This window comes from Anomalospiza imberbis, chromosome 15 (assembly GCF_031753505.1).
Source record: "Anomalospiza imberbis isolate Cuckoo-Finch-1a 21T00152 chromosome 15, ASM3175350v1, whole genome shotgun sequence".
Classification (NCBI taxonomy): domain Eukaryota; kingdom Metazoa; phylum Chordata; class Aves; order Passeriformes; family Viduidae; genus Anomalospiza; species Anomalospiza imberbis.
The window spans coordinates 414121-430492 of record NC_089695.1 but is presented as its reverse complement, the minus strand read 5'-3'; the positions used below and the strand labels follow the sequence as shown (position 1 = coordinate 430492).

Below are 16372 nucleotides of genomic sequence, written 5' to 3'. Positions count from 1 at the left end.
TTCCCAAAAAACTCTGAAAATATTTTAAAGGGATAAAACCAAATCACTGCAGACTTACCTTCAGGTTTGCATCTCAAAGGACAGAAAAAGTCTTTACATCATTTCCCCACAGTTCAGCAGGTGCTACCTGCAAGAATCCCTGCCCACTGTGTGTGAGGAGCTGGAGTCAGCCCCCCACAGGCTCTGGGCTGGAGCCAGACTGATGCTCCTTTGGCATCTGCGATACAGCAGGTTTCAGGACTCTCCTTCTCAGGGTAATCCTCGATCTTGATCTTGACCTGTCTGCCTGTGAATGCACACACCAAACCAAAAAGGAATCCATAAAAATGGAGGAAAAGATCTGACATTTCCCCTCATGATTATTTAGTTTATGTTTTTTACAGTATAAAGCACCACCAGACCTGGCACAAATAAAGTAACCAAAAAACATAGAAACACTTGTGAGCTGATGGAGTATGTGCCCTTGGGTATGAGACTGATAATTATCTGACAGGGAGAAAATGTCTGTGTCCTTAAAGGCCCTGTAGCCTATTTATTGCTACATCTGTGGTCATGCTACATCATCACACACCCCTGAGGAAGCTTTGTGTCATCTGGAAAGGTACTGACCAGTATGTCCCCACCGTGGGGACCACCAGTGCCCTGGCAAAGCCTTGGTACGATTATCACAGGGAATTTTTGTATGCCAGGGCCATATCTCTGCCTGCCAGTGAACTGGGAGATTGGTACGAGAAGGAATAAAGCTGATGTGCTGTTCTGGCCTTGTTATCAGAGGGAAGGAATACCTCATGCACTTATTTATAGTTTGCCTCTGTGCCACATGCAGCCAGTCAGCACTCACATAACAATGGCTGAGGGGAGAAGCTGCAGCCCTCCAAAACTGCTGTGCAGGTTTGGTTCTGGTCTGGCAACCCTGGTGACCTGTGCTCACATCCAGAGATGCTGGGCTGTGTCACACGGTGGAATGACAAGTGACAGCAGTGTCCTCAGCTGTCCTCATGGCTCAGATGCCACTCTGGCTGGGGACAACTTGGTCTCTGCAAGGCTCATCCACTGAACATGTTTTGGGAAAATTGAGGGCCACTTTGGGAACAAAGCATTCCTCCCTGTGATGTCCTGAAAAACACAATCTCGAGACACACACCTGATGCCATGTCACATTTGCAAGGGAAAATGTAAGTCTAATAAAGATTAATTAAAGGGGACTTACCACCACATTTTTTCTAGTTGCATTGGATTAATTTTTGAGGAGTTCTGAGCAAATACACAGCCTTTTGTTTTCTGTTTGCCAGGCAGGGACTGATCAGGGCATGATCAGCATCTGCTCTACAGCAGCAAAACACTTTCACTGGAGACTCCTGTACGAATCCAAACCCTTTCATCCTCAAATGTCTTGTAACAGCTTGTATAGCCTGTGACAACAGAATCTGCACAATGTGTGACATTATCCTTATGCTACAAACATCCATACACATTTGTACACATCTGTACACATCCACGCACATCCGTACATCCTACACATCTGTACATCCATACACATCCATACAAATCCGTACATCCGTACACATCTGTACACATCTGTACATCCGTACACATCCGTACACATCATACACATCCACACACATCCATACGCATCCATACGCATCCACACACATCTGTACACATCCATACACATCTGTACATCTGTACACATCCACACACATCTGTACATCCGTACACATCCATACACATCCACACACATCCGTACACATCTGTACTTCTGTACACATCCACACACATCCACACACATCCATACATCTGTACACATCTGTACACATCTGTACACATCCACACACATTGATACACATCTAAACACATCCATACACATCCATACATCCATACACATTTGTACACATCTGTACATCTGTACACATCCACACACATCCACACACATCCATACACATCCACACACATCTGTACACATCTGTACTTCTGTACACATCCATACATCCACACACATCATGCACATCCATACACATCCATGCACATCCATACACAACCGTACACATTCATACACATCCGTACATCTGTACACATCTGTACACATCTGTACATACGTACACATCCATACACATCCACACACATCCTACACATCCACATCACATTCACACACATTCACACACATTCACACACATCCGTACATCTGTACACATCTGTACACATCCACACACATCCACACACATCCATACACATCCATACACATCCACATACATCTGTACACATCTGTACTTCTGTACACATCCATACATCCACACACATCCGTACACATCCATACATCCACACACATCTGTACACATCCATACACATCTGTACATCTGTACACATACATGCACATCCATACACATCCATGCACATCCATACACAACCGTACACATCCACACACATCCGTACATCTGTACACATCTGTACACATCTGTACATCCGTACACATCAGCATACATCCACACACATCTGTACACATCTGTACATGCCTACACATCCATACACATCCACACACATCTGTACACATCCATACACATCCGTACACATCCATGCACATCCATATGCATCGGTACGCGTCCATACACATCCGTACATCTGTACACATCCATACGCATCCATACAAATCCGTACATCCATACACATCCACACACATCCATCGGTTCCACACATGCTGACAACACTGGCTGTTTTGTCCAGCTCCATGCAGGGAGTAGGGCGCACTCAGAGGTGTCTCGAGCCACGGGGTGGGTACAGCCTATTCCCCATGAAAGCCTCAGAGCATTTGCTTGTTCCCATGTCAGTATCCCAATACCTGAGTGCCAGCTGTCCCCTGGCTTAATTCCCAACTCTGCCTGTGTGGTGGGTGGAAACTGAGGGATTGAGAGCTGCAGTGCTACTCCTCATTGGGAACAAGGAAGAAACTTGCAGAGCCAGGGACTAGGTGCCCACAGAGCAGAACACAGAATATCTGGAAAGCACAACCACAGAAGACCGACCAGCCAAACACTATTATTGCCCCTTCTTTGCCAACTGAAAAAAAATCTCCAAAACTCCCAGCACAGGGAGCAGGTTTGACTAGGTTTGTCACATTTTTGTGTTCTGTCTACTAACACATACCCAGGTAGGGTTTTGTCCATCCCTTCCAGACTGTGTCAATGGCATGAGACACCTCTGGCTCTTCTCCCAGGGCAGCTCCAGCACACTACTGTTGACTTTCTCCAAACAAGGAGATGCCTACAACAAGGCATCTCCTCACTCCATGGACTCATTCTTGAAGGAAAGGCACTGCTAATGCACAGGGACTCATCCAGTCTGTGAAACACTACCTTTGTTCCTAGCTGTCAAAATTTTCTCTCCAGTTCTCTGGCTCCATTCAGCTCCACCAAGAACAGGCAGCTCCTCCAGGCCTTGCTGGGGCTCTGGGGACACAGGAGCTGGCCAGGTGCTCCCACAGTGTCAGCACAGAGCTCGCCCAAGTACTGCAAATTCGTACCAAACTCAGAGTAAAGCTGCAGTAAAGGAACAGGCTGCCTTCAAATATGACTTTTATTGTATCTAAAACTATCTGCAGGTCTCTGCAATGTCATACCCATTTCTGCAGTGATGTCTCTTGGCCGTGCTGAGCAGGGCCACTTAATCCCTGGAATATCCTTTTCACAGGTTGGAACATGATTTCTGGTCCAAATAGGGATTAATGTGCCCTCAGAAAAGGGAATTTTTAAGTCCTGAAATTCTGCTTTTTGTATACTTCGAAGCTGTTAAAACCGACAACATATATTCCCATTTTTTATTTATGACATGCACTAAATATTCACTGCTAGAACAGGACAGAAACTAAAACCATTCATATTCTGCTAATTTTATTTCATTGGTGAAATCACTAAAAAGTATTGCTGGGATAGAAATCTCTTACCTTCCTTGCCTTTCAAAGTATCTCATTTGTGCATAGCTCGATCATTTGAATACCAAATGAACCAAAAGCAATTCAGTAACTTGTTTGTAGTAGATGTTCTTCAAGATCTAAACATTATGATATCACAGCTTAGTGCAAAATAAAATAAGGCAAATAAAGTGAGATAAATTTTAAAAAGTCTGAAACAAAAATTAAGAAAAAATTAGAAGTATTTTTGCAACTCAGTTTGTCTTACACATAGATAGGCTTTTCCAAAATGTTTTCCTCATTATCAGTTACAGCACAGACCGTGTGCTTCCCACCTGTCAATGCTCACCCACCACAATGGGTATTATTCTTCTTAGTTATAACTGGTTGGTGACAATTGCTCTTCCATAACAGCTTGAGCTGTGTGAAGAAAAGAAGGTTTTGGTAATTCTTTGTGTTCTGAGTTCTCTAAAATTTAGAAGATTTGTTCAGACAGAAAACATTGTGCTGACATTTATCTTTGTGTATATTTATGCTGTTATATATTTTCAATTTATATTGATTTATAAGTAAATCAATAAGTTAATTAGAACACAAAGGTTGGATCAGTTTCTGTGAAAATGTCAACAAATTCAATTTAACCCTGGGATTGTAAAATCAATCTTGGATTTTTTTTTTTAAATCAGCATTTTTCAATAACTTATTTTTCTTCTGGAAAATCCTGGATCAGCACTAACATTTCACATACATTTTAACAACAAGGTGACTGGACATTACTAGCAGTGGGCCCTTCCCCTGCATCCCTCACAACATCAGTGTATTCGCTCCTCTGCAATGTAAAGTGCAAACACAGACTCTAAAACGCTGGGGCAGTGTATCCCTGGTGTGCTCCACCAGTCGAGGCAGAGGGAACTAGGGCTGGATTTGTATATGTCCCGACTGCTGCAGGGAAGGGAGGTCACAGCTGCAGGAGAGTTCAGGCTCATTCTGGTGCTTTGTTATCTGGGTGAGAGCAGTGACCGTCCAGGTCCATCTCCTGCAGCCAGACTGCACAGCAGAGCAGATTCCTGCGAGGAGAACTCTGCACTGGTGCTGTTCCCCTTCTCAGTTTCATGGCTGCTGGCTGTGGGTGTAAATCCCAACAAGAAACTTTGGAAGTGTCCCAGGTTCTAAAGGAAACATCCCCCTCTCCCCACCACCAGGAGCCCTGTTCACCCCTTGCAGAAGCCCTTGTCCTGAACAAAGAGTGTGGATCACCCCATACCCTCCAAGCTCCTCACAGGCTGCTGTGCACACGGACAGAATTGCAGGTGAGTCCCCAGGAGAATGTCCTAGGCAATGTGACAACTCACCCTGTGCTCAGGAGGCACCTTCCTGCGGTGGGGACTTCCAGACAGAGCCCCACAGCAATTCCCAGTCTCTATAAGAACAGATAGAGAAAGAGAGACTTTTCCTCTGCGAGACAACAAGGGAAGTTTTAACAGAACAGGCTCAAAATAACCACATCCACTGGGGCTGTGGAGATTGTCAGTTCATTACTTTCAACCTCCTGGAGGGTGATGGGGACAGGGGTCCTGTTCATAGACAACCAGCCTTGAAATGAACAGGGCTAATGCCTTTATTAATGTTCAGCTCTTTATTAATAAGATCAGCTGGGCAGGGGGCCAGTATGGAGCCCCTGTTGTTGTAGCTTTCCCAGGTGGCTGGAAGGAAGGAGGCATGCAGGGTCTGTCACTGACGTCCAGAGCAACGGCAGTCTCTTCTTCTTCCCTGTGGCACAACCGATGGCCAAAGGGTGAGGAGGCATGGAGTGCGGTCTGTTGCTGAAGTCCAGTACAACAGCTGTCCCCGCTCCTTCCCTGGTGGCAGCCCCAGAGGGCTCTGTCTCTCCATCTTCCCCTTCTCCCAGCCTACTCTAGTCAAGTGTTTTTTAGGTGATGGTGACGGGTAAAAGTTGATCAGGGAATGTGTTTACCTCTTCCTCGGCTAGGGCATTTGTCTAGGCCCCTCTACTGTGTTTAGTTCTCTATTTAGGGGTGTTTTTAATCCCCAAAAAATACTCCCATGATCCCAGGGGCTTTTCTTATTTGCATTTCAGTCCCAGAATGTCGGTGTGGTGGGGGGAGGCCGGTTATCTCTAGGTAGTTTAGAGAAAACAAACAGAGCAATTAGCTAATTAACATTTCAATATCGGTAGTCAGCTAGAGCCAGCAGTCATTCCAGTGTTGCCAAGGGGATTAGGAAGGCCCTGCCCGTGTCTCTGGGGAACACCTGGAAACTTTGTTCATTACAAGCCTCTCCTGGCCAAGCAGCAGGGGTGGGTCCATCACCAGCTCTCCATCACACAGAATTTCTGCTCCTGCAGCTCCCATGCCTTTTCCCACACAGTGCAGATCTGATGTGCTGAAAGGACTTCATGTGCCAACATGTTCGGGCCTCCTCCCTTTCCAGTTTGCTGGACCTGCATGGTTAAGCAAAGGTTACAGGATTAATGTCTCAGTTAAAAAAAAAAAAAAAAAAAAGGCTATTATTGGATTCAAAAGTAACGTTGTATGCGCTGAACTGTGGCACATGCCTGAGGCTCCCCCACTGTACTCCAGAGTGAGAGATACCCCCTGGGCCAGTGCAGAGTTGCTCCCTCCCCACTGTCCCTCCATCCATCAGGTGCAATGCCCTGGACCCCTGAAGCAACAGGACAAGATGCTCAGACTGCAATAGTGATGGGCTCAGAATAAAACCAGAGCTGTCCAATATATCACAGCAGTAACTGAGGCAACACCAGCCACTTGAACAAATCTCAGCCAAAAAGCAAACAAAAGCCTACGCACGTGCTTTGAGCCCAAGCCTGCTTTGCCTGACAGCAGCTGGGACACATCCCAGGGAGAGGTGTTGAACAGGCAGTTAGCATATCTTCTTGCAGAGGGAGCAAGAATTCCAGTCTGGCATTTTCCAGAGGGACCTGCTCTCTCTGGGAGCAGGAGGTCCCGGCGGGAGTGAGTGCTGGGCAGGCACTGCAGTGACACCAAGACCACGTTTCACACAGACACCTTTATTTCCATACTTCTGCATGGATGAATATTCTTTTTCCTGGGATGTATTGGTAGACAGATAATACCCTACAAAATGGAGTTTAGCAAACACACACACACACACACACACACACACACACACATATATATAAATAAATAAATAAATAAATTATATATATATATATATATATATATATATATATATGTACACACATATATATAGTCTGGCAAAATCGCTTCTGCATTACTCAATGTGTCAGAATGGATACTTACAATAAACCAAAGCTGAAGGGACGCTGATGTTTTGGGTTATTTTTCTTATCTATAACATAAAATAGTGTTTGCATTTTTTTTTCAACACAATTGTCTGTTTTCCTGCTTATACTTAAGCAGAATTGAGGAAGAGAAAAGCCATGCCTGTAAGCTTTCCATTTTCACTACCCTAAGTTTCTATCAGTGGTACAAGTAGAAGAACATTTCTGAACTTTACACAAGGGCAAACTATCAGTTCAGCGTATGCCACCACATCAAATGCAAGAGCACCCCTGAATCAGTGATGCAAATAAATCATTGCCATTGTTAGCTCACAGCACACTTCAGTTTCACAGTTCCCCCCCACACAGATATGTTTGAGTCCCAATTTTAAAAGTTTCATTGCAAATTTTTAACCTGACAGTGTCCCTTGAGAAAAAAAATACATATTGGGTTTAAGAAAGGACGCCCTCCTACAGGTATTTCTTTTTATTATTAAAACCAACATTTTTAAAACCATTCAACAAAATTGAATACAAATTGCCATCAGAGAATAGCATTTGTAACAGTGAAGCTATACATGGCTGATCCATTAACATGGCTTTAGTTATCACAATTTACATTATTTGCACATTTCCTTAGGTCTTTCATGGTACTTCCACAAAGAAGAAAAGTTTGACACACTGCTGCTACCATCTCACCAGAGACAACCCATGGACACAAGGGTGTTTGTTCTCAACATATATTGCAGTCAGGAAATGCTACTGCCCACAATGCCTGAACCTCAGGGTATTTGTGTCTCAAGCTTTTAGCTTGGCTCATGGTTACTCGTAATATTGCATTGCATTCAGAGGAACAGGAAAACAAACAGCCACAGAACAGGCATGGTACTTTTGTTCCTTTTTTTTTTTTTCATTTTTTGCATTATCATTTATCACATTCCTATTTGTCAACAGATTGTTACCAAAATGCAAGTTAGAAAGGCTTTCTTTTTAAAATGTGGCATGAAGATGCAAAGTAATGTTTGTAACTAGTGAAACAGTCAGAGTCCTGATTCAGACATTATTTAAACATTCATAACTTGCAGGAAATGTGCACAGTTGACAGCACTGCCAGACAATCTGACTGCCTTCTGTCTACTGGCAGGAGGATTGATGAGGGTGGGAGACTGCAGTAGCATAGTGTGTTTTATTTAGAAATCGGTAGTAGTGTTTGTCATAAATATTGCAAGCCCCATTTATGAGCAAGCAGAGGCTTGGCAAGTTTACAGCAGAGTAACATTCACAGAAAACATGAAAAACAAACCCAAAGCTATTTCCATGCAGAGAGCAGCTCTCTCACAGTCACTGATGTCTCACCTGCTGGCTGGAGCACACCTGCCATGGACAGATGCTGCTGATGGAAAACCCAGAGGCCTTCTATGCACTGGTGCATCCCAGCCTCTGGCTGTAACAGTGGGATCAGGGACAAACACAGGGAAATAATTGGGTTTGCAATGGCAAGGACTCTGCCACAGATAGATTCTGCAATCTGAGTTTTGGGAAAATGCAGCTGTGGGTGACAGTTTGCAAGTTCTTCTGTCTCAGCTACTGTGGGCTTCAGGTGAAGCACAGAGCTCAACCCAGGGCTGAACATCAGGGGCATGTGGGAGGGAACTGACTCCAGTGGGATTCAAATCAAAGCTCGTTATCCTCTAAGGGCAGACTCAGTGTGGCTCTCTGTATGTCCCTCTCTATCTGATGCACCCTCATTGTTCCTGGCAGTGAAAAGCAGGCACAGTGGAGCAGCAAAGGAGATGGCAGAAGTGCAGGGTCAGTACTGGCACCCTGACCAGCAATGCACGTCAGCATGCACTGACAGTGACAGCAGCTGTTTGCTGCTGAGCTGGAGCCACACGCAAGAGAAAACAGCGTCAGACCTGGTGACAAAGGCAGCTCCCACAGAACTGCTGCCAGCAGGGCCAGGAAACACAGATGAGGCCAAATTCATCACAGTAACGCCAAAAATTAATTTAGCTTAAGGGACTATGGCATCATGCAACTAATTACATTTTCTTTTGGAAAGGGCACATTCCAAACGCTTCCAGCTGTATGTGCCATCTCATGAGCACCCCTGAAGCAAGACTATTAGAGGAAAAAGGCACTGTGCTAGCCTGATTCAAATGCTTAATTTCCATTGTCCTGACCACTTCTCCCTCTGTTGAAGTGAACTGCTTAGAATAATAGATTAAGCAGTTTTGGTGGAAGGGCAAACCTGGAAATTATATTAAATTCTGTTATTTGCTAAAGTGATTGCAAGAAGAATCAAGAAGGAATGGTGTAAACTGTGTATTATTTCAGCTACAACTGATGTCTTTACAAAGTGCCTGTTAAATAAAGCATAAATGACCCAACAACTGGAGGAAAGGTATTCCCACAGCAGGGCATCACTCCTGCAAATCCCAGCCCCTCACTGGATCTGCTGGATCACTTCTGGGAGGAATTCATTAATGGTATTTGTATGAACGGCAATAAACGAGATGGACTAAGATGTCATTCCTACAGACATGTCATTCCTGCATTCACTTGATGCAGCACTTTTGATGACAAGGGAATAACTTCAAGAAATAAAGTTAAGACTACACAGAAGTGTATGGAGGAGCACAGTAAAAGGGGAAAATGCCACATCTTGGGGAATTGGCATTATCTATATATGATAGATATCTAATATCCTATTATACTAGGACTGATCAGACCTACTTCTGTAATCAGGAATGATTCAATAGATGAAATTTTTATAAAACTAGGGCTACAGAACTGAGGCATTCTGTATATTCTGTATTATAAAAACCTTCCACTTACATAACTTTTTAAATATATCTTCAGTGCTAACAGTTTGTCTGTAATATAGTATGTGATACAATAAAAGTAGATGCTTACTGGATGGGAGTGATGCAGCACTACGGCAGGGACTGTCCCATCTGTGTGGTTTGAGCAGCTGGAAGAATTGGCTGTTCCCTCCTTCCCTTCACTTCTCAGCCATTGTCAGCCTGGAGATGGCAATGGCACTCTGGTGGGTCAGCTTTCCTAAAAGACTTCTTCACAGAAGGCTCTGACATTCCCTAGCTGACAAATCATCCAATTTTGGTGTAAATTCACTACATGAACTTTTCTGTTTTATTAATTAAAAAATCAAACCCCTAAACCAATACTCTAGTTGGCATTAGCAAAGAAATTAGATTATACAAGGCATGCTACTTCCTTGTAGGAAAAAAAATATGGGGCCTGGGAGCTGATCCTGAGGCTAATAACAATTCAAGAACTCCCAGTCAAATGTGCTGGGCACTTTGTGGTTGCCAAGGTCTGTATGTTGAAGCACAGCTGCATCTTTGTTCTCCACTAAGTCAAACAAGAAAGCTTAAATAAGGGGGGTAAGACCTGACTGTCACGTCCAGTGATGAACCTAGAAAGTGTGTGCCAAACTACAACAAAAGGACCAGAGCACATGGCCGTGGTGCTGCTGAGATGCACAGTGGAGAATCACCTGGTGTCTCTGGGACTTAGCAGGCAGCTGGGACCAGAGCAGGTGCTCATCTTTCTGTACCAGCCCTGACAAACTTGCCTGGTCTCTTGGAAACTTACCATTCCTGAACAAGATTTGTTCTGTATTTTATATTAATATGTGCAACATGTTCTGCTCCTTTCTGACTCACCCTGGCATGAAGATCACCTGGTTAATATGTTCAGGAAGAACTCCACTAAACTCAGCATGGTGGCACCAGTGCACATGAGAGGATAAGCAGGATCTCTGCAGCAATGGGGATACTGGCTACATGGGCTGTTTAATGTCCCAGCTACATTGACCATTTTTTCACAGACTGCCTTGGCAGATTCGGGTTTTGTCAAAGCGGATTAACGGCAAAGGCATCCATAGAACATTGTGCCAAACAGAGGTATGGACTGAGCTGTCACTTGCAATAGATGGCTGAATAGCTATCAACATGTGTTATCATAGGGAATTAAGCTTTCTAGATTAAAAGCAGGACTTGTGCATAGCAAACAATGCTCTGTATTACTCATTGAACTTCGAGCAGCAGTTCTCTCTTGTCGGTATTTATTAAAATATTCACATGCTTCCAAAATGAAACAAAAGTCCACCAGCATCTTCCAGGGAGAAGAGGTGGGATCAGTTGCATTCGGCTGTCATTTGGTTGGACATGTCATACAAAATCCTCATACACTGGACATGGCTCAATTGTAAAATCTTTCACCTAGAAAGGAGATCTTTGTTACACAGAAGTCTCAGACTCCTCCAGTGCTCGTCTGGTTACATGACATTCTCAAAGAGTTGTAAGGATCGCATGATATTGTCGTCCTGAAAGCAAGGAGAAGATATTCCCATGAAACCAGCATGGATAAGCACAATTCATAACTCTGCCTCTGCACCAGGGAGCTCTGCAGATGCTCTGGCAGGCAGCAGCCTTGCTCTGTGAATGTTTTCCCACTCTGTGAGCTGGGGCTCAGTGCCCAGGCCTGATTCAGCACAGCAGCTGGCTTGTGCTTTGGTCCTGGGTTGGTTTGAGGCACACCAAGCACAGGGTCTTCTCCTGAGCCTGATGTCCAGTACAGCTGTGCTGGGCAAGGCACTGGGTTGGTGCCTGCACTCAACCCTCAGAACCCCTCCCTGACCCCAAGTGTCCAAATGTGCTTTTGGCTAATGTGCTCCACAAGTCCAAATGGTATGGCAAGTTTTGAACTAACTGCCTTGAGGGAGCACTTCCTGCCAAAAATTGTAGTTCAAACCCAAAACACATGCAATCTGTGCAACCTCAACCTCTCTGAGGTTCCTAGAGCCAAATGAGAAAGTTACAGACAGACACAAGGGAAATCCTGGATTACTTCTTCTGAAGTATTGGAATTTTACTTTGACATAAGAACCAGATTAGTATTCAAAACATAATGATGGTTTTTCCCCCCAGGAATTCAGTTCAGAACAGCTGTTTGCCTGTAACATGAAATGAATTTTCCACATTGAGCAGCTTAAGAGATCTATCCCACTGCATTCCTCAGTCATTTTGTGAGGCTGCATCATCCCTGTCACTGCTCACTCAGTAGCAGTAGAAAGCCAATCAACCTCTCCAGGGTCATGCCAGGGCTTCACTGTCCACAAGCCAGAGCTGCTGCAATGGCACAGGTGAGCACTGCTGTGCACTTTGATCTGTTTTTCATAAAGATAAAAATAATAAATCTTGGTGTTGCAGGGCTTGCTCCTGCCTGCCAGGAAACAGCAGCTGACAGTGCATCAGCCTGCCCAGCTCCCAGTGCCAGGATGGCAGCAGAAGGAACCAAACCCAAAGACAGAGAATTAAAACTCTAACAGTTATGGGTAAAGTAAAGCTGCTTCAATACTGAGACCACTGATCATACACACACCTACAGGCAAGTTACAAACATGCAGAATAATACACAACACAATTGATTAAATAAAGATGGTGCCAAAACCAAGCCAAACAATCAGGAGGGACCAAGAATGAAGTAACTGAAAAACATTAGCCTTCTATTACACATCTGCTAAACAAGGATTTGGCTGCCTGAAGTCCCTGACTAAGACTTGGATATGGCCAGAGCCAGATTTGACACCAAAGCAGCAGAAGCCAGCCCAGCCTTCCACAGTGAGCACCTTCCCCTTGCTCAGAGACAGAAGAGCTGTCCAGCTGCAGAACTTGAAAGAATTTTCTAGGCAATCTAAAATGCAGAGAAGGGCCAATATGCAATTCAGTGCACCAATATAAACACTCCAAATAGCAGAGGTCACCTTTTACACTATTATTGTAGTGGAAATATTAGAGATATCTCTGAGTGAATATTCACACAATCAAGGTCTAAGACAACAGACATTAGGCCAATTGCATGTTAACACAAATGCTTCTTTGTACCAGTGCTAAAAGTACCAACAAATCTTAACACAGTCAACCTCATATATGCAATTTGCAAGAGGAGGCTTACTTTCAAAACAGAGGAAAAATTAAAATCATTGCTCTGATGACAGCGTTTGCTCTTAATGTTTGACCATGAAAACATCAATTGGTTTTGTAACTCAATGCTGTAATTGCAAGAATTTGAGACACCTTTGACTCTGGGCAGTCCCAAGCAATGTGGTACATGATAATGACATCTGAGGCAGCACACAAAGACAGCAGCAGACTCTCAAAATGAAAAAAAAAACAAAAAAACCCAAAACAAACCAACAAAACCCCAAAACAAGAAAGTTAAGAGCTTTCTCTACAGTTCTCTGCTTGTCTGTAGAACCACTGCAGTCCACTCAGGAAAGTAAAAGCACTGCACATGAAGACATCATCTCCCATATTCTGCCTCACCCTACTTCATTATTAAGTCACAGGCTTTACAGGGCATCACAAACTCAGCCTTGAAGCTGTTTTGGTGGTTTGTTTTGTTTTGTTTTGTTTTTCCACAGAGCAAAGAAAACCCAGGATCCTGAGCAGCATCTTGTTTCAAATAGAGTTTATCCAAAGGGAAGCAAATGATGTGACATGAGATAGAGCTTTCCTTGCAGTTATAACTTAGTCCTTACCTCCTGACATGATTCAATAAACTCATCTAGAGTTACAACTCCATCTTTATTTTTATCCATTTTCTGCAAAATAAAATAATGTAAAAATTAGTTTACATTGTTTACATTATTAACATTAGTTTACACTATTGTTACAGTACAGTATCTTATTTAATGCAACCTGAATAAAGCTGGGCACTTAAGCTTAGCCCACAGACTAAGTGGCCAGTGGCCAGTACTGGATTGGCCAACTGCTAAGCACTTGTTTACTCTGGGATTTGGAGCACTTTTGAGGTTATCTCTAAATGATTTCTTTTCACACACCAGAACCTATGTCCTTATTCCATCGTTTATTTATTCACTGCCTGACCGACCCACACCCACATTCCTGTCAGTCCTTAGGGCAACTGAGAGAAGCAGCACAGAAGGCCTGCAACACATGCAGAGGCTTCAGACTTATTGGACGTGGCACATCCCAAGGCAAAGGGTCAGGCTAAGAGACACGGGAGATACCTTTGGAGCCAAGAAATCAGCAGGCATTGCAGTGCTAGGCTGAGTGGCTGCTAGGGTTTATTTTGAAATATATAGCGAAGTATAGACTCAACTTTACAGGAAAGTCTGTCTATCAGTGCTTAGCTCAAGTGTTAAGAAAAACCAATAAAAACCCAGGTACCTGGAAAAACACTTCTACATGCTGCCTTGGTGCATCTTCCTTGAGCACTGGATACGTGTATTTTCCCATCATATCATAAATTGCCTTTACGATATCCATCATTTCCTGCCATGGCAGCATGCCAGCACAAACACAAAATGGAAATTAAGAGAAATGAGGGCCCATTTCTGTCTTGTAATGCCCTATTCTTCACCCTCCTTCTCCTATGACAACCCAGCACCTGGAATGCCCGTGCATGTGCATGGAGACAGATGTACCAGACACACAAACACCTTATAGAAAGAATTGCTTCCCTTTGCCCTCACAGTGCCACACGCTCCCAGTGCTCCCTCCCCTCCCCTGGCCTGACTCTGACACAGCAGGTCCTGGCAGCAAGGGCTGTTCTCAGCCCTATACTGTGGCACCAACCCTGTTCAAAGAGCCTCCTCCAGGGCCAGGGACCCTCACAGCTGGAACCGGGAATCTGGTCCCTCACCATACCTTGCACAAATTGTCCCACAGCTCCAGGACCAGTGGCAGTAACTGCAAACCCTCCAGCGATGCACAATGGGTTTGAGTGGACCAAGTTGTATTTGACATATATTCAAGGTCACCATGCTCAAAACCAAGGCTTCCCATAACGGGAACAAGCAATACCAGATAAGAAGATAAAAAACAGACGACAATGCAGGATTTGGTAGTAGTGCTGCTTTGGATGACCCCCACAGTATCTCCCTGTGCAGAAAGCAAGCCCTCAAGCCTCAGTCACAAAGTACTGCCACCATCACCCTCCCCTTCACAAAGCTTATGTGGCTCAGAGCTGTAACCAGCATTTTACTCCTGGATAACACAATTCATTAAAGGTACCATAATATAGGAAAATATGTCTAGAAAATCATGCAATAAGACCACTATGCACTTTGCCTACACACAGACAAATGCATGAGTCCACTCTGATTTATGTTTAATTAGCTGCATGCATAATTAATTATGTTTTGCAAAAAAACCCAATCAGCTCTTCCTTCCAAAATCAACCGCATTTGTCAGGAGCAGCCCTACCTCCTTGTTTATATAGCCATCCTTATTTATGTCATACAGATTAAACGTCCATCTCAGCTTTTCATGAACAGTTCCCCGTAGCAAAATGGACAGTGCCATCACAAAATCCTGGTTTGGGGCAGAGAGAGAAGTGTGAATTCTCATAACATCCTCTTCTAAGTCACCCTCTTTATGCAATGCCAGTCAAAAGATATATATTTTTTTAGGATGGAGCATATGCTTATCAACCTCTTTTGGCTCCCTTTTCCAAAAATGTGTCCTCTCTGACTGAACTCAATGGTTGATGCATTCACTGAGCTATCTGGTCTTTAAGAGCACTGCCAGATGCTCCAGTAGCTTTTCTGCTTCCTGCTGCAAGTACCTGTCTATCAGATTGCCACCACCTGATTAAACACAGCTGGGTTGTGCCTGTGGAAGTAGAAGCTGATGCTTTCTTACCTCCTGATCGAGGTTCTGGCAAAGAAAGGAGAGAAACCTATCTGACAGAAAAACTCCTCTGACACAGAGAGCCCTAGATTTTGCTCTCTGGCAAAATCTGCCAGACTTGACCAGGTGTGATTCCCATCACTAATTACTCAATGTGGGATGCATAATTTTAATTGGTTTTCTTTGCTTACAGTAAAGTTACTGCTTTTGATAACTGTGATTTATTAATTATACTGCACTGTGGCTCAGGCAGTAGGAGTAGCATAGCTACAGGGGATTTTTAGCACAGGCAGAGCTTCAGGCTAACAGAGCTATACAGCTCCTGATAACTCATTTAATAGCTTTAGTCACCTCCATGAGCTCTGCATGGGGCAGTGCAGCACTGCTTAGAAAACCTCTGCTCCTTTTTGCCAAGCCTCTGAGGAATTTGAATTTGTTGATAAAAAAGGGGACAAAAGTCTTATGTTTGACAACCAGTTAAGAGACAGATCTGCCAGGAATGAA

At 43.9% G+C, this 16372-nt stretch overlaps 2 protein-coding genes across 9 annotated transcripts in view; both read right to left on the bottom strand.

The window, feature by feature from the left end:
- Nucleotides 1-1367, bottom strand: part of LOC137482845 (gamma-aminobutyric acid receptor subunit pi-like) — a 29867-nt gene extending 28500 nt beyond the window's left edge. Inside the window, exon 1 of the mRNA XM_068205426.1 lies at nucleotides 59-1367. The gene's annotated coding sequence lies outside the window, so the exon portion shown is untranslated. The remainder of the gene's footprint in view (nucleotides 1-58) is intronic.
- Nucleotides 1368-11257: 9890 nt separating this feature from the next.
- LOC137482843 (Kv channel-interacting protein 1) overlaps nucleotides 11258-16372 on the bottom strand; it is a 330573-nt gene continuing 325458 nt past the window's right edge. For all 8 annotated transcript variants that reach the window (XM_068205418.1, XM_068205419.1, XM_068205420.1 and 5 more), the window contains 4 exons: nucleotides 15443-15550; nucleotides 14405-14509; nucleotides 13753-13815; nucleotides 11258-11535 (listed from right to left, as the gene is read on the bottom strand). In XM_068205418.1, coding sequence (XP_068061519.1) covers nucleotides 11488-11535; nucleotides 13753-13815; nucleotides 14405-14509; nucleotides 15443-15550 — 324 coding nt within the window. In that variant the 3' untranslated portion in view covers nucleotides 11258-11487. The remainder of the gene's footprint in view (nucleotides 11536-13752; nucleotides 13816-14404; nucleotides 14510-15442; nucleotides 15551-16372) is intronic.